General features: G+C 47.6%; 2 protein-coding genes across 3 annotated transcripts; one reads left to right on the forward strand and one right to left on the reverse strand.

Annotated features, from left to right (window-relative positions):
- Positions 1 to 185: 185 nt before the first annotated feature.
- On the forward strand, positions 186 to 18,488 carry Nmnat1 (nicotinamide nucleotide adenylyltransferase 1). 2 transcript variants are annotated; one of them, XM_034502818.2, is made up of 5 exons: positions 186 to 323; positions 11,728 to 11,895; positions 13,020 to 13,203; positions 15,888 to 16,030; positions 16,495 to 18,488. In XM_034502818.2, the coding sequence occupies exons 2-5, from the start codon at positions 11,781 to 11,783 to the stop codon at positions 16,908 to 16,910; spliced, it is 858 nt and encodes a 285-aa protein (XP_034358709.1). In that variant the 5' UTR covers positions 186 to 323; positions 11,728 to 11,780; the 3' UTR covers positions 16,911 to 18,488. The 2 variants fall into 2 exon arrangements, with proteins under 2 accessions (XP_034358709.1, XP_076789840.1); XM_076933725.1 differs by lacking the exon at positions 186 to 323 and adding an exon at positions 9,428 to 9,567.
- On the reverse strand, positions 315 to 9,295 carry LOC117708871 (uncharacterized). The gene is made up of 6 exons (XM_034502823.2): positions 8,948 to 9,295; positions 7,686 to 7,748; positions 6,596 to 6,675; positions 5,190 to 5,320; positions 3,074 to 3,140; positions 315 to 2,076 (listed from the first exon to the last, which is right to left on the reverse strand). Exons 1-6 carry the CDS (start codon positions 9,016 to 9,018, stop codon positions 2,000 to 2,002), a joined length of 489 nt encoding a protein of 162 aa, XP_034358714.1. The 5' UTR covers positions 9,019 to 9,295; the 3' UTR covers positions 315 to 1,999.
- Positions 18,489 to 22,327: the final 3,839 nt, after the last annotated feature.

Consider the following 22,327-nt stretch of genomic DNA (forward strand, 5'->3'; position numbering starts at 1 on the left):
TCCAGCAGGGCCGGTGGTCACCTGAGGTAGCGGGGAGTCCTCCGCCTGCGAAACGCTTCTCGGTCCTGACCCTGATCCGAAACAGGCCAACCTCCTTCTGCCCTCGCGTCCCCGCCGGCTAGCAGATCCTAGTATTTGGATCCAGGGGCCCCGCCTACCTGATGCCCTGGCCGGGCGGACCGCATGGAGCGAGCACTTCCGCTGGTTTCGCGCACTTCCGGCTGCGTGGGACCAATGAGAGCGCTGTCGCGGTGTTCCCTGTGCTGGCGTCCGGGCCGAGGTTGTCTCCTGGAGGACTAGGGCCGTTTGGCCTTCAAGGCCTGGTAAGCAACCCACCCGAGGTCCTAGGAGGAGCGCCTTTGGGAGTGTTAGCCTGGCGTCCCGTATTTTGCCAAGCAAGGGAGAATGCACAATGGCCGGGCCTTTAGAGTCCTTCGTAACGGTCCCGGGGGCCAGGTCTTAATAGTCAACTCTTACCCTTTGGTTCTTGGAACTAAAAAGTTGCTAAAAATTTCCAGTGACCTTGGTGCAGACCTGTTCACCCTTTGGGTTTTTTTTTCAGAGCAGACTCCCATGAACTTAGAGGGATGTGGGTGAGAGGCAATGGGGGAAATCCGGCATCAAGAAGGACTTTCCCTCTGAAGTCATTTCCAAATCTGGGAAAGAGCAAGCTCACACAGCTTTTGAGAACTAGGAAAATAGCTTCTGAGTGGACTGTAAAATGTTACCAGGGAACTGGGTGGAGATGGGGCTGTGCCAGCCCTTTGAGACCCAGATCGTGAGTCCCAAATGTCAGATATTGAACTACACTGTTTTGATTCTGGTTTTGCTTAATTATTCCTATTCTCTGGTTCTAACCTTTGGGGATTAGAAAGTATGAAACTTATTTTGTATTTTTACAGGAACTCATGATTAAAAGACTTGGACTTTTAAAGAAACTCAGAACTTTAAAAGCCTTGAAATTTTGAAAGACTGGTGATGCTTTTGTGAAGTTGAAAGTGGGGATAGAAGTTCATAGTTACCTTTAACTGCTAACTGTCATAGCCTAGAGTCATCTGAGAGGAAAACGTTGATTGAAGAATTGTCTAGATTGGATTGGTCTGTGGGCATGTCTGCCGGAGACTGTCCTGTAGATCGTTAGAGGAGCGCCTGGCCCACCTGGTAACATTATTCCCTGGCCAGTAGTCCTGGCTTTTATAAGAAAGCCAGCTTCCTGGGTGCTGGGCATTGGCACTAAAGAGGCAGAGGCAGGATGATATCTGTGAGTTCAGGGCCAGCCTGGTCTACAGAGTGAGTTCAAGCCAGGAGGCAACATTTCTCAGTGTGTCTGCTTCAGGTTCCTCCTAGAGCTCGTACCCCAGTTTCCTCGTGATGGACTGACCTGGAAGTATAAGGCAAAAGAACCTTTCCTCCCCAAGTTGCTTTTGGTCAGAATGTTTTGTCCCAGCAGCAGAATGAGGCTCGGACACTGGCTATGTGTTCTACAAAATAACTGGCTGTAAGGACATGAAAGATTGTTGTAATCCATAAAGAGATTCTCTTTATCCAAAAATTCCCACAATGTAAAGAATGAAGATCTGCACCACTGCTTCCATGTGAAGCTTCCCTTTGCTGAAATGAGCAATTCCTTTTGACGATGTCCACTTCTGCAGCTGTCATCGGCTCAGATACTAACGTCCCTGGTTTATAGGAACTGAGGTTTATAGGAAGTCAATGCAACAGTCTTGAGAGTTTTGTGTAGATGCTCACTCCTCCGTTGGTTGGATGCTTTTAATGGCAGTCCTGTGGTCTCAGTTGACCAGTCATTTCCTGCTTCTTCCTCGCTCATTAAGCAACTTTCCCTTATGAAGGCTGGTCTTGGCATGATTCCTGTGTGGCTGTGGTGTGCAGCTGACATTTCATGTAGAAATGGCAGCAAGGAGCTCATCTGGTGAGATACTTGACAGTACGTGTAGGCATGTAAATGAGGCAGGAGACCAGCAGGGCTCACAGACTAGCTTCAGACTGTTGTCTTAGCATGTGGCCTTGGGCAGGTCACTTTGGACAGCCAGATGAGCCCCATGCCAGAGAAAAGCACTGCAGGACAGAGCACAGTGTCTAATAAGGTGGATTAGGACTCAAGCGAGAAGGATGCTTTTAAAAACTTATTTCTTCAAAAGTTCATACACAAGAGGACCACATATATAAATGTTTGTTGATCGTGTTCCCAGCAGAACTGCCTTATCCCCCTGCCCCTCGTCAGAAGTCAGAACCTTTCTTCCCAACATCCCATCAGACTTCCATGATTTTTTTTGTTTGTTTTCTTTGTGGCCCAGAGGCTAATTGATGTTGCTTGCATAAGTGTGTGTGTGTGTGTGTGTGTGTGTGTGTGTGTGTGTGTGTGTTAGGAGGAGAGTGTGAGCAAGAGCACTTTACTAATACCTACAACCAATGAGAAATCAGACTCCCTCTCCAGCAACCATTAACTGCCAATAGCGAACACCTTGGGGAGGGAAGGGAGAGACCCTATGAACCCCTCCTCTACTCATGATGACAGGATGTTGAGAGGCCCAGTCCTATGAAGATCTGATGCAGCTAACTATTGCTGCTGTGAAAGATTTAACTTTGAGACTGAGTCTCTAGTACATAGTCCCTAGAACTCATTAGGTAGACCAGGCTAGCCTCCGACTCACAGAAAACCACTTGTCTTCATCTCTACCTCCTGAGTGTAGCATCTCATGTTTCTCAGGTAGGCCAGGAACAGGTTGAGCTCCTGGTCCTCCCCACTACCTCCTCTGGAGTGTCTGTGATTACCAGCTTGTGTGCCACCCCACCTGGGTATAGGCAGTGCTGGTGGCTGACCCCAGGACCTCAGCTGTGCTGGGCTAGCACTCTTCCCCACTGAGCTGCATCCCAGGAAGCTTCTTTATATCCCTTCCAAAGCCTCCCTTTTCTCTGTTTAATGATGTCTCTGAGAGTTCTGCAATAAGAGGAGCTAGGGCTCCTTACATAGACTGAGGTTAGGCAGTGGCTTCCCTTGAGGGGTCTGCAAGCATCTGACCTGGATAGGGGCTTGGGAAGTGGTCTTACTCACCCGTGGATACCAGGCTGCCCACTGACAGCAGCACAGATAAGTAGTAAAGTTCAGGGGTAGTTTTCTCCTGTATGAGAAGCAAAAACACTATCAGAAATACCTTTGTCATTTAGCGAGTGGGGTCTGGTTTGGGTTTGATTTGTTAGTGTTGTTTCAGCCCGGGTCTCACTGTGCTGCTCTGACTGGAACTCGCTATGTAGACCAGGTTGGACTCAAACTCATAGAGATCCACCTGCTTCTGCCTCCCAAGTGCTGGGATTAATGGGGAACACTATGATTAGCTTTGTTTGGGTTTTGATATAGTGTTTCTCTGTAGCCCAGGCTGACCCAGACCTGGCAATGTTGCTGCCTCTGCTTCTCAAGTTCTAACATTTATTGTCTTTTACTATTTATTAGAATGTTTTAGAACCAGTGAGATGGCTTAGTGGATAAAGGTGCTTGGTACCAAACCTGATGACCTGAATTCAATACCACCTGATAGAAGGAGGGCATCTACTCCATAAACTTGTCCTCTGACCTGCACATGCTTGCCACAGCATATGTTTCCAAATATACATGACTCACACACACAAAGTGATACACTTTTAAATTTTTTTAAAAGATAAAATTCAGGCTGGAGAGATGGCTCCACTGACTGTTCTTCCAGAGGTCCTGAGTTCAATTCCCAGCAACCACATGGTGGCTCACAACCATCTGTAATAGGATCTGGTGCTGTCTTCTGGTGTGTCTGAAGACAGCTACTGTGTACTCACATAAAATAAATAAATAATTCTTTTAAAATATATATATACATACATACTATATACATATGTGTGTGTATATATATAATATATTAAAATATATATATTTTAAAATCTCAGGTCAAGTGTGGTGGCTCATGCCTTTCAGCCCAATACTCTGGAGGTAGAGGCAGGTAGATCTCTGAGTTCTAAGCCAGCCAAGGCTACATAGACCCTGTCTCAAAAAGCAAGCAACGACAACAACAAAACCACCATCACTATCAACAACAACAAAAAAATCTCATGAGTAATCTTGTAGAAACGTGCTGGTATAGAGCCCAGGGTCTCATCCACGACAAGCTTCTTCTCCACCAAAGTGAGCTATGTGAGTGCTTGTGTATGCATGTTCATGTGTGTGTGAGGGTGTGCATGTTTGTGCACGTGTGTTCTTACATGTAGATGCAGGAGGAGAAGTAGGCTTCATCATCAGGAATGTTGTTCGTCTCCTCCTTTGAGATGGGGGTCTCAACCTGTTAGACTAGGCTGGCTCTTGAGCCCCAGAATATGCCTGTTTCTCCCCCCAACAGTCCCCCCCCCCAACAGTGGGATTACAAGTGTGTTTGCCACACCCAGCTTTTCCATGTGTGCTTTGAGGGTCAAATTCAGATCTTCTCACGTGAGACAAACACTTTACCATCTAAGCTCTCCCTCCAGCCCCTAGAAAGTTTTGACTTTTCTAGAATAACTGCGGTGCATCTGATTAGAAATTTTATGGCCGGGCGGTGGTGGCGCACGCCTTTAATCCCAGCACTTGGGAGGCAGAGGCAGGTGGATTTCTGAGTTCGAGGCCAGCCTAGTCTACAGAGTGAGTTCCAGGACAGCCAGGGCTACACAGAGAAACCGTGTCTCGAAAAACCAAAAAAAAAAGAAATGTTATGTTTTCAACATAAGCAGATAATAAATATTAAAAAGTAATGGTAGCCAGGCGGTGGTGGCACAAGCCATTAAATCCCTGCACTGGGGAGGCAGAGGCAGGTGGAACTCTGAGTTCAAGGCCAGCCTGGTCTATAGAATAAATTCCAGGACAGCCAGGACTACACAGAGAAACCCTGTCTCCAACCTCCCACCCAACCCCCCAAAAAGAAAAGAGAAGTAATGATCGTGTGTTTTTAACCAAGCATTCAGAGTGAGATGCCAAAACAGGGACCACCAAAGCAGGTGAAACTGCTCACGGGGTGAGACTGCTGCTGAACCTGATACCCTGAATCTGACCCTCAGAGCCCACACAAAAGGTGAGAGAAGAGACCCAACACAGTTATCCTCTGACCCCTACTCAGTGGCATGCATGCAATGACACACATAGATAAATTAATGTACAAGAAAAAAAAAAAGCATACACAATCCGATGCCAGGAGTGTTAATAGCCCAGAGCAGACTCCTTCACCAAACGATGCCACGCCAAATACCGCCATTGTTGTCCTCAGAGCCAACGGGTCCGGCTCCATCTGAGAGAGCAGCACAAAGAGGCCTGCAAGGAGGCACCCATGGCTGTCAGGCTCGATTGCCTCACACATCCTCCTTTTTGCTGTTTTGCTTTCTTGTCTTGGAACAGGCTCTTATTACATAGCCCAGGCTAGCCTCAAGCTCACAGTCTTCTTGCCTCCCTCTCCTGAGTGCTGGGATTAAGGTGTGCATTACTGTGCCTGGCCTCAGAAATGTCATCTCTTGTTCAACATGATTTATTGTTATATTTATTAAGAAGACAGAGATGTCACTCAGGAGGTAAGGGCAGGTGGATCTCTCCAGTTCGAGGCCAGCCTGGTCTACAAAGCGAGTTCCAGGAAGGCCAGGACTACACAGGTCTGGAAGGAGAGAGAGAGAGAGAGAGAGTACGGAGAGAGAGTTGTATGTGGGGACACAAGGACACAAGCACCACGGCCAGTGGCAGGACATCAGAATACTGTATGGAGTCTGTTCTCCTTCCTCCTTTCACTTGGGTTCCTGGAATGGAGCCCAGGTTGCCAGGTTTGCCCAGCAAGCACCTTTACCTGCTGAGCCAGCAAGCTGGCCCAACACTGTATATTGAATGAGTTACGAAATCTGAACCTTTATTATAACTAAATGGAATGTTACTAAATGGAATGTTACAATTCAGGCATGGTGGGCTGTGCATGTAATCCCAGCATTGAGGGCCAAGAGGCAGGGCGATTACCATGACTTTGGGGTTAGTTAGGATACGCAGCAAGTTCAAGGCCATCCAGGGATGGAGAGTGAAGCCTTATCTTAAAAGACTAGCACCCTAGACAGGCAGTGTGGGGCACGCCTTCAGTTCCAGCACTTGGGAGGCACTTGTCTCAAGTGCCAAGCCTGGTCTATAGTACAGGACAGCCAGAGCTCCACAGAGAAACCCTGTCTCCAAAGACAAAAAAACCAGACACCCCTCCTCCATAAATTAGGGAAAGGAAAATACAATTTGTTTTAGTAGATTTGGCCTCAGGTTTCACATTCTAGTTATGGGATAACTATAAGGGTTTCCCAGGAAATTCTAAAGATTCTCTTCATTTAAGTTTTTTTTCTCTTTTAATGATGGTCAAACCCAGACATCATACACACTAGGTAAGCGCTCTACCATGGAGCTGCAACCCAGCCCACCGTCAGGGTTTTCAGTGTGACGTCTCTCTTGTGTGAACTCATACAGAACAGAAAACCGTCTCTTAGCCACTTTTATCCCTACAGTGTGTATCAAATAATAACCACCTACTGAGTGTTTTAACACTTAGTTAGCTGTTATGCACTTACTTACCAAGTGTGAACAGGGTGAAGACCATGTTACCAACCAGGTTGGCCAGGAGAGGCTGACTGCAGTACCGGGAGGATCTGGGTCTGAAAAGCAATCCACAGGCTGATGGGCTTCAGCCTCCACTCACCACAGAATTCTCCAAGGCATAGGCACACCAGGAGCTCCCTCGTGCTCTAGCCTGGCTCCTGGCTGCCTGACCTTGAGCATAGTTAGCCAAAACTGGGCAATAATGCTTGCTTAGTTTGTAATCCTAATATGATGGTTTTGGTAAAAATACTTTGTAGAAATTCTGACCGCTGGGAGTAAAGAACTGCTGTACCGTGCACAGGCCTGCGGTAGACCTGTGCGTTTAGCACCAGCTCTGGCCTTCCCTCTTTATCCCCACATCAATGGCTTCTCAGTTTTCAGATTTATGTAGAATCTCCACTTTTTTTTTTTTTTTTTTTTTTTTTGGTTTTTCGAGACAGGGTTTCTCTGTATAGCCTTGGCTGCCCTGGAACTCACTCTGTAGACCAGGCTGGCCTCGAACTCAGAAATCCGCCTGCCTCTGCCTCCCAAGTGCTGGGATTAAAGGCGTGCACCACCACTGCCCGGGGAATCTCCACATTTTTAAGATCGGGGCTCTTTCTTTTCAGCAAGCAGCTTGTGTTTGCTTCACTTGCTCAATGAAAAGCTTCTCTAGCTTTCAGACTAAGCTCCCGCCCTGAATCTGGAGTTGCACATCAGTTCGGAATCCAGTTGATTGAGTGTGCCTGGCTTGCCCTCAGCCCTACAGACATTAGCTCACACTGGGCCCTTGGGACTGGACTCTAGGGGATCCGTCAATTGAGTGATTGGTGGTGCCCTCACTGTCTTCCATTTAACGGCCTCTTACACTGGAAGTAAATATTTGTTAAAAACTTAAACTCAGTCTGCCCGATTCTCTGCAACCTTTACTGCACTGAGATTTCCAAGTATGCAAAGGGGCAGACACAACTGCCGTCAGTAACGGGAACAGAAACAATGGGGCAGGCGGCAGTTAAGCAGGTAACAGGAATCCCAGGGAGCACCCGCACCAGTCCCACAGGTAAGGCCTGCCTGGGCTGAGACTTACCGCAACAGCACGTAGAACTGGAGGATCAGGATGCTGATCCCAAGCAGGAACACTGTCACCTGGCTGCACGGGCACAGGGAGGTACACCTTTAGGACTTTAAGGAAGCAAATTCAAATTGTGTTTTAAACTAAGCAAAGGTGGATTGCTAGTTCGCTGCTGTCTAGTGAAGCGGCACCTTTGAATACCTCAGTAAAAAGCTAGTGGCTGTGGTTCCTCAGCCCTGCCTTGTACCAGGTGCTGCTGATAGCAGTCGGGAGGCAATTTGCAGAACCTTTGCCGTGATCCAGTTAACATTATGAAACAGCACACAAATTACAGTGAGAAGTATTAGCTCAAAATAAGAATAAATAGAAAAAACCAAAACTACAAAAGTTAATGTTTACAGTTAGATAAATGTATCTTACATTACCTTACTTAGTAGTCAAAAGGCTCTAAAAGATTAAGTCTTACTATGTTCCTCAGGTTGTCTTTGAACTCTTGGGCTAAAGCAATCTTTCTGCCTCAGCTTGCCAGACACTGGGACTAGAGGCACGTGTCACCAGGCCTGGGGTCCAGAAAAGTTTGAGTTGTTCAAGGACAGACAGCATATAGATACAGCTAGGACCCGAGCCCACATCCCACCCTTGCCCCTGGGCAGGTTGAACCACACTGAGTGTGAACCGAGTGAGCCTGCCTAATCACAACCTGCCGACCAAGCAGGAGTCACTGCTAACTGCTGCAAACATTTTCTAAATTCTTCTACGTGTTGTTTCAGTGACCTGTAAGTAAGACCTTCATCATAAAACACTAGTCCACCCCCACACCCCAGGCCATATCCACCTCAGTTGTTTTATTAGTAGGGCTTAGGGCTGAAAGACTGTAGGATGTTCATAGAAAACAATTACTGCACTTTCAGATGAGGTACTAAAAGAACAGACACCTTCAAAATCTACACTCTTTAAAACACCCGAAGCATCATCAGAACAAGATACAGAAAGCTACCAGTTCAAAAGAAATAGCAACAGTTGTGAGAGGTGGTCTGGCCGGACATGTCATTTGACAGTGGGCCACTGTGGCTCTAGACTTGAGCGTCTGGAGGTAGGAGAGAATAGCAGACTCACAACGCTCTTCAGACAGTTGTAGTCATGAGTTAATGTTTGTATCACAGTGTCTTAAACTCAAAAAATGGGTGATTTAGAAGTAAATTTCAGTTAAACTTGAAGACTGCCCCAGGAAGCAACGAACTTTTTGACATCACGCGCTGGGAAGGGACACTTACAGCCTGAGCCTGTGCGACCTTGGCAGCCAGCAGTGCAGGTGATAGGCTGTGTGGACCAAACAAAAGTGAATCATGGTGGCACTTACAGCCTGAGCCGATGCAGCCAGCAGTGCCGGTGACAGGCTGTGTGGACCAAACACAAGTGAATCATGGCGACATTGGTCTGGTAGCAGCGGTGTTCAGAACAGTTCTGTCTGAGATTCCACACCCATCCATCACCTCCATGTTGGGACAGGCCACAATGTAGGAGCCTCACTGTAACTTAACTCTGTTGCTTGGAAGGCGGAGAGCCTAGCTGAGATGGCTAGATATCTGAGACAGGTCACCAGAGTGACAAAGGACAAAGACTGCCTCCTGTACACTGAGATCAGCTTCCACCAGCCTCCTTGTTCCCCAGGGATGGAAGGGAACCCGAGCTCCCCAGAGCACAGGGTGGGGCCGGGAGCACTTTGTCCTCTCTCTGTTTCCAGATCCCAGGCAGTCTCTGGACTCCCTCCACACCTTACATTCTTCCACTCTGCCCTCCCTTGGGGCACAGTGTCCAGAACCTGACTTGGGTGTGCCCAGGACTGGAATGAGGGACCTTCCAACAAGTCCTGGAGAGCTTGCTGAGAAGTCGGCAGGTACCTGTTTCCATGTAGACTACAGTTCTGTGGAGATACTGCCTTTTTTAGAGACAGAGTCTCCTATAGCCCAGGCTGGCCTTGAACTTAACAGTCCTTCTGTTTCTCCCGGCTCTGCAACAGGCACTTTGTATGTGAAGTGGATAGAGGTCAGGCTAGAAGGGACAGGGCTAGCAAACCATGGTTTGTAATGAGAAAGGAGAAGTGGGACCTTGAAACCCTTACTGCTTAACTCCTCCTTCTTTTCTTTTCCGGTGGAGGGGAGCACTATTTGATGTAGGGTGTCCGACACTGAATATGAGGCAAGCATTCCCACCGAGCTCTAGCCCCAACCCCTAACTCAATTAACAATCCACTAAACTTCAAGGACTAGTCTCAATATCTGTCCACAGTTAGCAGTTTCCCTGAATCTTTGGTTGTTTGTTTTTATTGGTTGGTTGGTGTGTGTGTGTGTGTGTGTGTGTGTGTGTGTGTGTGTGTGTGTATGCACATGTGTATATGTGCAAGCCTGTGGTTAATATCTGGTGTCATCCTCAATAGCTGTCCCCCTTACTCTTTGAAATGGGATCTCACACAGACTTAGAGCTTGCTGATTGAACTAGACTGGCTAGCTCTGCTTCCCTAGGGCTGGAATTCCAGGTGTGTGTTCCCAACTCTGCTGTGTGTGCACACGCAAGAGTGGGAGTGGGGGTGTATGAATTACTGTTTGTTTGTTTGTTTGTTTGTTTGTTTTGCTGTGCAGGGAATTGAACACCTCGTGTATTAGTAAGTGTCCTGTCACTTGGCTATATCCCCAGCTCTGTGAATTACTTTATTAAAATTTTATCACAAAACCCAAGTGACATCCATCAGTAAATACTCATTTCTGCTTGAGATCGTGAACAACCCGTGGGGTTTTCTGAGCGTCATCAGGTGCACCTGCTCTCTCCTGGGCTTGTGTGGGAAGGAGGACCTTGGCTGTGGCTTGGCTGGCCTCTGATGGACAGTCGCATATCAAAGAGGCCAGTTGTCGTCCCAGAGCAGGCTAGTGTAGAGGTGGCAGCAGAAGATAGGTCATCTCTGCTATAGTTTAGGTGTTGTCTGAGTGTTTCCTCAGAGTTCATGTGCCAAAAGCTTGGTGTCCAGCGTGCCAGTATGGCTGTGCTGGGGTGGTGGTCCTTAAAGGAGAGGTGCCGAGTGGGAATCAAGAAGGTCATGAGAGTGAATTCGTTTTCAGGAGAGCAGGGGTTTTTTGGTTTTTGTCTGTGGTTTTGGTTTTCAAGGCAGAGTTTCTCTGTGTAGCTGTTCCTAGCTGTCCTGGAATTCACTCGGTAAATCGGGGCTGGCCTTGAACTCAAAGAGATCCACCTGCCTTTGCCTCCCAAGTAGGATTAAAGGTGCACACCTTATTTTAAAGTTAGGCAACATTAGAAACTTGGCCCTTTCTTAGGAGGACTGGTTCACTTTCTCTTTCTCTACTATGTTATGATGTAGCCAGTGTGCCACGTTCTTAGGCCAATGGAATCTCTTTACTTGAAAATGTATTCAGCGTTAGCCACTCATGGTGTCATATGTATAATCCCAGCACTTGGAATGTGAAGACAAGAAAATGGGGAGTTCAAAAGATAGCCTAGGCTATGTAGCCGGTTTAAGGCCATCCTGGGCTATGAGACCCTCTCCCAAGTTGTGGCTTTAGAGATTTGCTATCCTCTCTCATGTCTTTGTTGTTTGTTTTCAAGACAGGGTTTCTCTGTGTAGTCCTGGCTGTCCTGGAACTCTCACTCTCTAGACCAGGCTGGCCTCAAACTCAGAAATCCACCTGTCTCTGCCTCTCAGGTGCTGGGATAAAAGGCATGTGCCACCACTGCCCAACCCTTGAGTATGTTATTATATGTTAGTATAACAACAGAAAGTATCTCTATGATAGACTCTAAGTGCAAGGCTCAAAGCTAACATGCTATTTTTTCCACCATATTCTTTTGGACAAATCGAATCATAGAAAGAGAGAGGTGTATCCTATCCCTTTAGGGGAGGGACTTGTGAAAGCCAAGGACAGAGCATGAAGCCCAATTTGCAGTTCGCCTCAATCAGTGAAGCCAAGTATTTGCCCACCTGTCTACAGGGAGGGCCTGGTGACATCGAGAGATCTGTAAATGAACGTGTGTCCTTCCGCCTTTGCAGACCACATCAGTATCAGAGGATTGCATTTAGGCCAACAACCCCATCTTCTCCCCATGGACACATCCAAGAAGACAGAGGTGGTTCTCCTGGCCTGTGGCTCTTTTAACCCAATCACCAACATGCACCTCAGGCTGTTCGAGCTGGCCAAGGACTATATGAATGCTACAGGTAGGAGCAACGACCCAGCTGATTTAAAGGCCGTCCGTGTAAATGCCTGATCCTGGACACAAGCACGTTGCCCTGCTTCCAGGCACAGGGACTTAGCCAGAGAAGCTTAATGGGGCCAACGAGGTGGCTCAGCTGGTAAGAGTGCTTGTTGTAAAAGAATGTATCAGGAAGCCAGGAATAAGGTGTGATGCCTCAGGTCCCAGCATGGTGGAAGTCTGAGGCAGGGGGATCTCTAGGAGTTTCAGACCAGCCTGGTCTATATAGCAAATTCCAGGACAGCCATAACGACACAGAAAGACCTTGTTTCAGGGAAAAAATAAAAGTAAAGGAGGAGGCATGAATCACATAGAAGGAGCTGGGCTGGGCAGAGGCTGAGTGAGCCGTCAGGCACCTGGAGGAGCCGAGCCGGATTCCTGCAGCTGCCCGAGGTGAACAATGTAGACTGGCTCAGGCTTTCACAAGGGACAGCAACCCCCACCAGAGTTTTAAGCATAAGCCATGTAGGGAACTTGGGTTAGTGTGTAAGGGGTGGAGGGCTTTAGTTGGAGAAGATGGAATTCTGAGGATGGAAAGGCTGAAGGTTGTGTAGCAGTCCGTACGAGCTCCACACTACACAACTATAACTGTATAATATTACAGTTTCCTTTCTAATTTAAAAAAAAATTATGGGGCTGGAGAGATGGTTGAGAGCACTGGCTGCTCTTCCAGAGGTCCTGAGTTCAATTCCCAGAAACCACATGGTGACTCACAACCATCTGTAATGGGATCCGATGCCCTCTTCTGGTGTGTCTAAGGACAGTGATGTGTACTCACATACATAAAATAAATCTTTTTAAAAAATATTTATTTATTTACTTGTGAGACACAGTATTGTTGAGATGGTCAGAGGACAATTTGGAGACATCCATTCTTCTTTCACCATGTGTGTCCTGGGGCTTGAACTCTGGTCTTCAGGCTTAACGGCACTCTCCTCTACCCATTATGCCCTCTTGCTAGCCCTTTACCACTGTTTCAATTGCCTATTAAAGGGGAGGGTGCATTATAACCATAAAATAATATTGATATTTCCTGTTCGTAAAGTCTGATTTGTTATGCCTTAATATCAAACATCACTCTTTATCCAGGAAAATACAGAGTTATCAAAGGTATCATCTCACCAGTCGGTGATGCATACAAGAAGAAAGGACTCATCCCTGCCCACCACCGAATCATCATGGCAGAACTTGCCACCAAGAACTCAAACTGGGTGGAAGTGGACACGTGGGAAAGTCTTCAGAAGGAGTGGGTGGAGACTGTAAAGGTGCTCAGGTAACTGGGGTGCAGTCCACAGCACTTGTCCTGGGGAAGGGGGAGGGGACGTTCCTGTTGCCATGGTTTCAGTTCTGCATCTGACTGTGTAGGACTGTGAGGTTGTCATCAACCTCACAGGAAGGGTCTTAGTCACCGTTCACCATGACTATGGCAACACTTACAAAAGAAAGCATTTAACATTTAACGGGGCTGCTTACAATTTCAGAGGTTTAGTCACCCTGGAAGGGAGCACAGCAGGGAGCACCATGGCAGCACACTGCGCTGGAGCACTGGCTGAGAGCTACATCCTCATTAGCAGGCCAAGAGAGACCCAGGGCTTAGCATGGGCTTTTGAAACCTCAAAGCCTGCCCCCAGTGACACACTGGCTCCTACAAGGCCACACCTCCTAAACCCTTCTAATCCTTTCAAATAATGCCTCTTCCTGGTGACTAGGCTTTTAAATATATGTGCCTTACGGGGCCATTCTTATTCAAACACCACACCAAGGCCGCAAAGCTGGAGACAGAGCAGGGCCCCTAAGCCCTTGTGTCTTTCAGCATGGGATGAGATATTGTTTGTTCCTCAGACATCTCCCTGTCAGAGATTAAGGGAAGCTGGCCTGGCTTTTCCGCCTGGAGGGGAAAAGACAGAGTTGCTGGAGGATATTGCAGTCTTCAGCCTTCCTAGGTGTGGAAGAAGCGGGGAGATGCTTAAAGGGGTGGTACCCCGAAAAGACTCCCTGCAGCCATCTCTGGGGCAGGGTTCAGAAGCAGTCTGATATGTGCTATGACAGTTGTCAGTTTGTGACACCTGGCTCTTCTGTGCTCTCTGTCATTACACTATGTTAAATTAGATCAGATGATGTAAAAATTCCTGCCAGCCTACCCCACAAACTTATAAATGTCTGAACATTTCTTTGTTCTTGGGATTTGCTCAGGGATTCTGAAGAGGCTGCTCTGCCCCCACACCCCCTCAGAGTAGAGCTCTCTCTCTCTCTCTCTCTCTCTCTCTCTCTGTCTCTTCCCTTCTCACTCTTTTTTTTAATCTTGTTCTAAAGATTTATTTTATATATGTGAGTACACTGTCGCTGTCCTCAGACACACCAGAAGAGGGCATCGGATCCCATTACAGATGGCTGTGAGCTTCTCACCGTTAAAGAAGTTCCTCTCCAGGTTTTAAGGGAAGCTGCTGCTTCCCCTGAGGCCCCACGTGTTTAGCTCTCTGTATGTTTACTGTTTCTGTCTAATACTTCCCTCCCCGTCATGAGCCATATCTTCAGCTCTCTGTATATTTACTGTCCAATGCTCTCCCCTACATGAACCGTATCTTCTGAGGGGCTTATGTCTTCTATTCTGGACTTCCCACTGCTGTCTGATATGTTTGTTTGGTTGGTTTTAATGACTGTCTTATCATACTTAATAAGGAGGAGTGTCAGACAGAACTTGCCTAGAGTCCGACCTTGTGTGGTGCTTGCAGGACAGCATGGAGGCTATCCAGACCCCTGCTCAGACCTTCAAGACCAGTCCAGTGAAGGAAGTACTGTCTAACTATCTCTTTATAATCTGCAGAGTGAACTAAGGACTTTGTTAAAACCTTTGTCTAATGTCTGTTTTTCGAACTCTCAGGGGGCAGAGTAGGACACGCTTGGGGCACTTTGTGTGCAGTGTGTTAGAGACCAGAAGCATGGGGTGGCCCTTCTACTGCCAGAACAGGACCTGAGTCACTCCCACTGCCTCTGCGGCTGTTGGCATCAGCTGACACTGCTGGAGCTTGAGCTGCTGGTTATAGAGAATCCTGCAGTGACTGGCTTCTGTCTCACACGACTCTCCCAGAGAGTTTTATCTGCAGACTCTCAGCCACACTGGACATTTACGCAAGGACCTCTGGCTAGTGTTTAGGGTAGGACAGGGCATTGAGCCAGAAGATGGAAGCTACCTGTGACATACCAGGGCTCCCTTTTCAGGGTTAACAGGAAAAGGAATCTCCCTGCTGATGGTAAAATGTTCTCCCATGGGAGGCCATCATCTTGTTTCAGTCCCAGTCTTCCCCTTGCCCTCATGGTGACCTTATCCCCAGCACATTCAGCTTGGCTGTTGAGCGGAGAAGGGATTAAGGGTGGGTGAGAAAGGCCAACCACTGGGTCTTTAGTCCACAGTGCTTGGGTAGCTTTGCACTGATGTAAGGCAGTGAGCCTTTGCTGCCAGCCCCATTCCTTCAGGGCTGCTCTCCTTGAAGGCCCCAGACACTTGCCGCCCCTTCCAGTCCCTCTCCCTGCCATGTGCTTCTTCATCGTGAGATCAGGCCACGGTCTTTAGTGGTCAAGGGTGTAGGCTCAGGACCTGACTGTTGGATAAAAATCCCAGTTCTGTGGTACTATGGGCAGTTTAATCTGCTCCTCTCTCAGTGGGCTGACAAACACTGTCAGACACTGACGGTGGCACCTGTTCACTCCATCGGGTGTGGGACACTTCTAGTGTTGGAACTGTGTTAGCGGTGGACCTGAGGCCTCAAGTCCCGTCTTCCCCCATGGTGAGGACAGCGCTTCTCCCACGAGAAGCGTGCGTAAGACAGCTGGGTAAGGGAGTAAGTAGTTAACTCTTAATGTTGTAACACACACACACACACACGTGTGCACACACACACAATACTTCAGAGAGCGCTCTGACATTAAGGAGTATGCTTTTGGGTTGTCATTTTGTAGACACCATCAAGAGAAGCTGGCAACTGGCAGCTGCAGTCACCCACAAAGCTCACCTGTGCTGGAAAGGCCTGGGCGGAAGAGGAGGTGGGCTGACCAAAAGCAGGATTCTAACCCACAGAAGCCCCAGGAGCCCAAACCAGCAGGTTTGTGACGTTCTACCAGGACTTCAAAAATTGCTCAGATTCCATGGTAGAGACCCCATTGGTGTTTTTATTTCTTATTCTATACTTGCTGGGTCCTGGATGATGTTAGGAAGGAAGGCAGGGCTCTGGGGAAAAGGACAGCAGATCTGCTTCTCTCTCACACAGGCACAGTCACTTTAATATGGGTGATTATTAGGAAAACAAACCCTGACATTGTGCTTGGTCCTTCCTCCGAGGTGTGCCCAGGGTGACACTGCTGTGTGGGTGACATTGTGCTTGGTCCTTCCTCCGAGGTGTGCCCAGGGTGACACTGCTGTGTGGGTGACATTGTGCTTGGTCCTTCCTCCGAGGTGTGCTCAGGGTGACACTGCTGTGTGGGTGACATTGTGCTTGGTTCTTCCTCCGAGGTGTGCCCAGGGTGACACTGCTGTGTGGGTGACATTGTGCTTGGTTATTCCTCCGAGGTGTGCCCAGGGTGACACTGCTGTGTGGGGCAGATTTACTGGAATCCTTCAGCGTGCCCAACTTGTGGAAGATGGAGGACATCACGCAAATCGTGTCCAACTTTGGGCTCATCTGTGTCACCCGGGCTGGCAGTGATGCTGAGAAATTCATCTACGAGTCCGACGTGCTGTGGAGACATCAGAGCAACATCCATCTGGTGAACGAGTGGATCACCAATGACATCTCATCCACCAAGATCCGGAGGGCGCTCAGAAGGGGCCAGAGCATCCGCTACTTGGTACCAGACCTTGTCCAAGAGTACATCGAGGAGCATGACTTGTACAACGCCGAGAGTGAGGACAGAAATGCTGGGGTCATCCTGGCTCCTCTGCAGAGGAACACCGCAGAGGCTAAGCACGGCCATCCCACGCTGTGATACTGTGCACTGCCTCAGATCCTCTTCTGGAGACTCAAAACAATTTGGTGTTAGTAACTCAGGGAAGGACTTGCCATCCTGTTTCATAAATTGAAATTTAAAGGTTTGATTTAAAACCAACAAGGAATTAAGATCAGTGACTGAGATGAATGTTTTAAATAAGACCATTAAAAAAAAAAGAATGTACTTCACCCTTAAAATAACACTTTAGTGAAATGTTAATGATGCTAGCTCTAAATAAAATTTTTCAAGAAAGGACCCCACGCTCTGCCACACAGGAGAAGCAAATGTGAAAAGCAAGTTTACTCAAAAGCCACACTTTAGGGCTGGAGGGACAGTTCCGAGGTTAAGAGCACAGACTGCCCTTCTGGAGGACCCAGAGTCAGCTCCTAGCACCCGCAGCTCACAACTGTCTGTAACTCCAGTATCAGGGGATATGATACCCTCTCTGTCCTCTGTGGGGTCTAGGCACACATATGGTGCATAGGCATACATATAGGCAAAAGACACACACACACACACACACACACACACACACACACACATACACACACACACACACACACATACACACATACACACACACACATACACACACACACACACACACACACATACACACACACACACACATACACACACACATACACACATACACACACACATACACACATACACACACACACATACACACACACACATACACACACACACACACACATACACACATACACACACACACATACACACACACACATACACACACACACACACACACACACACATACACACACACACACACACATACACACACATACACACACACATACACACACACACATACACACACACACACATACACACATACACACACACACACACACACATACACACACACACACATACACACATACACACACACACATACACACACACACATACACACACACACATACACACATACACACACATACACACACACACATACACACATACACACACACATACACACATACACACACACACACACACACATACACACATACACACACAAAGAAAAAGAAAGGAAGAACAACCTCACTTTAACCAGGCTCAGTGATGCCCACCTGCAGCACCAGGAGCTGAGCTGAGGTAGGAGAATCACTTTGAACCCAAGAATCTGAGATGATTCTAGACAACATGGACCCTTTCTAAAAAAAAAATTTAAAAAGTAAAAAAATAAAAATAAAAAAAACCAGAATCTTAGCTTTAGTTATAAAGAGAACTGACATACTGACATGTTGTTCGTGCTTGGTGCCAGCCATCTTTATCCAGAATACACAAAGGAAGGAATTTTTTAAAACCTGACCTTTGGGGATAGGCACTGGCCTAGCAGGCCTGAGGCCCTGGGTTAGATCACCAGAAGCACATAAACTGGCCACGGCAGTGCACACTGTAATCCTGGTCCTGGAAAGATGGATTCAGAAGCATCCAAAGCTCAAGGTTATCCTTGACAGTCCTCAAGTGTGAGGCCATCAAGGGATGCTCACTGAAGACCCTGAGTCTAAAACAAATAAATAAATGATCCTGTAAAATGCACCAATAACGGCTCCTCTCTGTTGTTTTTAAGGCAAAATCCCAGTTACCGGTTTTACCAAATGAAGACTCAGGAGTCAGATGCTGGGGTGAAAGCCTGCCAGCTCAGAGAGGCAGAGAAAGCACCCAGCTGACTACATCCCAGAAGGAAAGAACCAGGTCTCCTCCACACTGTCTTAAAACCCTTCAAACCAAATGCCCCTCATCTCTACTTCCTGTTTGTCTCTGTCCATCCTCCTGACTTCCTCTCACTCCCTATGGTTTTTTTTCCCCATGTTCACGTCCTGTCAACTGGTTGCTTGCTCTGCCCCTTGACCTATGGTTGACTTTATTTAATCTTGTTCACAATAAATGGAAAGCTCTTGTATTAAAGCGGTGTGCCTGGGCGGAGGAGCCACACCACGGTGAGAGACAGGTTTTTCCTGTATACACTGTCAGGGCTCACAGTATGATCAGATACCCTGCACCATCCCCCAGCTCTGCAAAATGAAGGTTGTGAATACACCTGGAAGAAATCAGAGGAGACCACAGTTCTCCTAGCTCCACAACACAATCACTGATTCAAGAGATGGCAAGATGGCTCATCAGATAAAGGTACCTGCTGCCAGGCCCTACTACCTGAGTTCAAGCCCCCGGAACGGTGATAGCTCCCAAAAGTTATCTTCTGATCACACGGGCACACACACATGATATATATAAGAATAGCTGATTAGGTTTTGCCCAGCTGCATCTGTGTGAAACCCACCCTTAGAAGCAAGGGGTAGGGCTTGGAGAAGGGGGTGAGGTCTGCATCCTCAAGTGCCCACCAGAGCAGGCAGGTATAGCCTTACATTTTCTTAACACAGCCTTGCTGCTGACCCAGCAGCATCTTATGTTTCTAGGGACAACTTCAGAGATAATGTCACAGTACCTCCAAGTACGCAAAGGCCGAATAGTCCCATTGAAGGATTTTAAAAATGCTTTCCAGCCTTATTTATAATTTTATATTTAAAAGATGAACAGAGCACTTAAGAACACAAGGAGTGGACTGGTCAGCTCCACCAGGCTCTGTGCTCCCTGACCTTGGAGCCAACGGCCACACTGTGGACGAAAGCTCCATGGCTGCCTCTGAAACCGTCATGTTTTTGTTTTTTTGTTTGTTTGTTTGTTTTGTTTTTTGTTTTTTTTTTGGTTTTTCGAGACAGGGTTTCTCTGTGTAGTTCTGGCTGTCCTGGAACTCACTCTGTACTCTGTAGACCAGGCTGGTCTCGAACTCAGAAATCTGCCTGCCTCTGCCTCCCAAGTGCTGGGATTAAAGGCGTGCGCCACCACCGCCCAGCTTGAAACCGTCATGTTTCTGAAGAGTGTCATGGTTTCTGTCCAGTGCCAATGACAATCTGCATTTCCTGAGTCTTTGCAGAGAAAGGGTCTCCTGCCTTCTTACACTTTTTCTGGTTCTATTCCTCTGACTTAGTAACTGAAGTCACAGCTTTTTGTTAAAGCACAAGGCTGTTAGGTGGTTCATTACCAACTGAAATTTTACAGGAATTGGCCGCCACACTTTTCAGTCTGTGTTTGGAAAACATACAGTCGGTGCCTGGAGAGGGCTTAAGTGTCAGGTGGGCCCTGCGTCATGTTTGCACAGGTGGGATCATGGGGACTGTGGGCTACAGTGTCTGCTGGGGCTCTCCGTACCCTGTCCTGCACTCGGCATGTGCAAGACCAGGACAAATGGGTCCTGTCAGCAGCCCGTGAGTAGAGAATATGACAGCCCTCAGAAATCTCTCACCCGAGGGGCTTCTGCTATCTTTGGGGGTTCTGGAATGAGTTCTTTCCCTACAGTCAAATATGAAAATTTAATGGAGAAACAACCAGCGTGGCAAACACCACATGGCAGAAAGGACTCAACTTAGCTTCTACTGCCCACCTGCCCCTCCTGCCGCTGCTTCACCCAGCGTATCTCTGAGAACCCCACTAGGTTGTCTGGGACATGTGTGATGGTCCTGTTTCTAGCAGCCACTAGAGGAGGGGGTGGGGCTAGGCCAGTGTAGGGGTCTCAGCAGCAGGAGACCCACCTCCCCTAGTCTCTGCATTGAGGGTGCCACCACACAGTTTTAAAACGAAGGTCAGTGACAGCCTTTTATGGGGTACAGCCCAGAGACAAGTGTGTATGTTTTATGGAAGTGGTCTTGCAGTTGGTGCAAGGGTAAAGTTCCTACACTGGCCATGGTGGCACAGCCTGTAATCCCAATGCTCAGCTGGTAGAGTTTAAGATCACCCGAGCAACAGTAGCAGGCCAACCCAGACTACCTGAAACTCTTTCAACATCAAAAAATTAAATTCCTAATGAAAATACCATAATGTACATTTTTGTGCCGCACCAACCCTGACCAGCAGGAATTAAGACACGGAACAACCGGTTCCTTCTCACAGCAGTTTACTCAGGATGCTTAGCAGTTGGTAGTCAAGATGGCGAGCCTGCGATCCCTTCCCGGGCGCAGCTTATAAACCCTGCCAGGAGCCCATGAACTCATGCCACGTATCATCTCTCCATAGGCTCGTGACGCTTGCGTAAGATCAGGCCACCTTGAAGCACAGCCTTCACACCTAATAAGGACTTGTTTATCACTCGGCCCTCGGGTGGCCATCCCCATCTTGGGGCGAGGTTCTTATGACACCTAACACATTTTAAATTTTTTGAGATGGGAGGTCTCACTATGCAAACAAGGTTGGCTAGAACCTACCCTGCCTCCCTCCCACAAGTGGTAGGATTAAGGGGGGCATGACTATACCCAGCCTAATTTACTTTTTTTTTTTTTAATTTGTGTTTCATACTTACCTCTCTAAAGAAAGACCTTATAGTTCTACAGAAGAAAAAATGATTTTGCAAATTTCTAGTCAGATCCAAATCTCATAGTCAGGAAAAGGAGAACCATTTCCCTACCTTACTGCCAGCATCCAAAGACAGAGAGATGAAAAGCCACGCCCACAGCCTCAGTACCCTTGGCCTGAGAGTGTGATGGCCAGACCTCAGATCGCAGAGGTATGGATTCTTCTTGTCAGCATTTTCAGAGCCGAGAGCTGAGTCAGGACTGAATGATAACAATTGTGTTGGAGAAGCCATCAAATTCAGCGCCCGGGCTGCAGTTCATCTCCTGTGTGGTGGATGGTAAAGTTCTGGTGCTGGAACCTTACCTTAGACCTTAGTGTCTTCTATTTGGAAGTGTTGGAACCCCGATACTGCTGGGGGCCAGCCCCAGCTTGGGTGTGAGAGGGGGAGAGAGCTGCAGCTGCTTCTTTCTTCTCCTCCTCCCACTGGTTCTTCTCGAGGCAGCCCCTATGCTATTGTAGCTGACCTGCAGTCAGCGATCCTGTGGCCAGAAACTGGCACTTGCATCCCAGCCCTAAGACCAGCAAGGAGTTAAGTAAATAGCCTTGTGCTACCCTAAAAACTTCTTCTGAGGGTAAGAGACTACAGGCTAGGGTGATTAACACCTGTAGCCTAACAGCAGAGGATTAGGCAATGTGGCCTTTCTTCTATCTCAGCAGGAACTGCTGGGCTCTGACTTGCGGCTGGGTCTCAGGAAGAAAAGACACTTAGAAAAGTTGCTATAGAGTTTATTAATTGTAAAAAGTATCCTATGAAAGCTATCTGAGGGGAAAAGCAGAAAGGTCCTAAGTGGGAAAAGGAAAACTTCTTTTCTATTTGGGAAAAGGAAAATTTCTTATTCTATCTCTATTTCTATCTTCTATCCTAACTCTATTCTAACTAACCTAACTTGCTACTCTAACTGAGTATTCTAACTTACCATTCTAACTGACTCTCATCTCTTTGTCCTCAGAACTTATACATCTTTCAGAGT

This window comes from Arvicanthis niloticus, chromosome 5, assembly GCF_011762505.2.
Source record: "Arvicanthis niloticus isolate mArvNil1 chromosome 5, mArvNil1.pat.X, whole genome shotgun sequence".
NCBI classification, from domain to species: Eukaryota; Metazoa; Chordata; class Mammalia; order Rodentia; family Muridae; genus Arvicanthis; species Arvicanthis niloticus.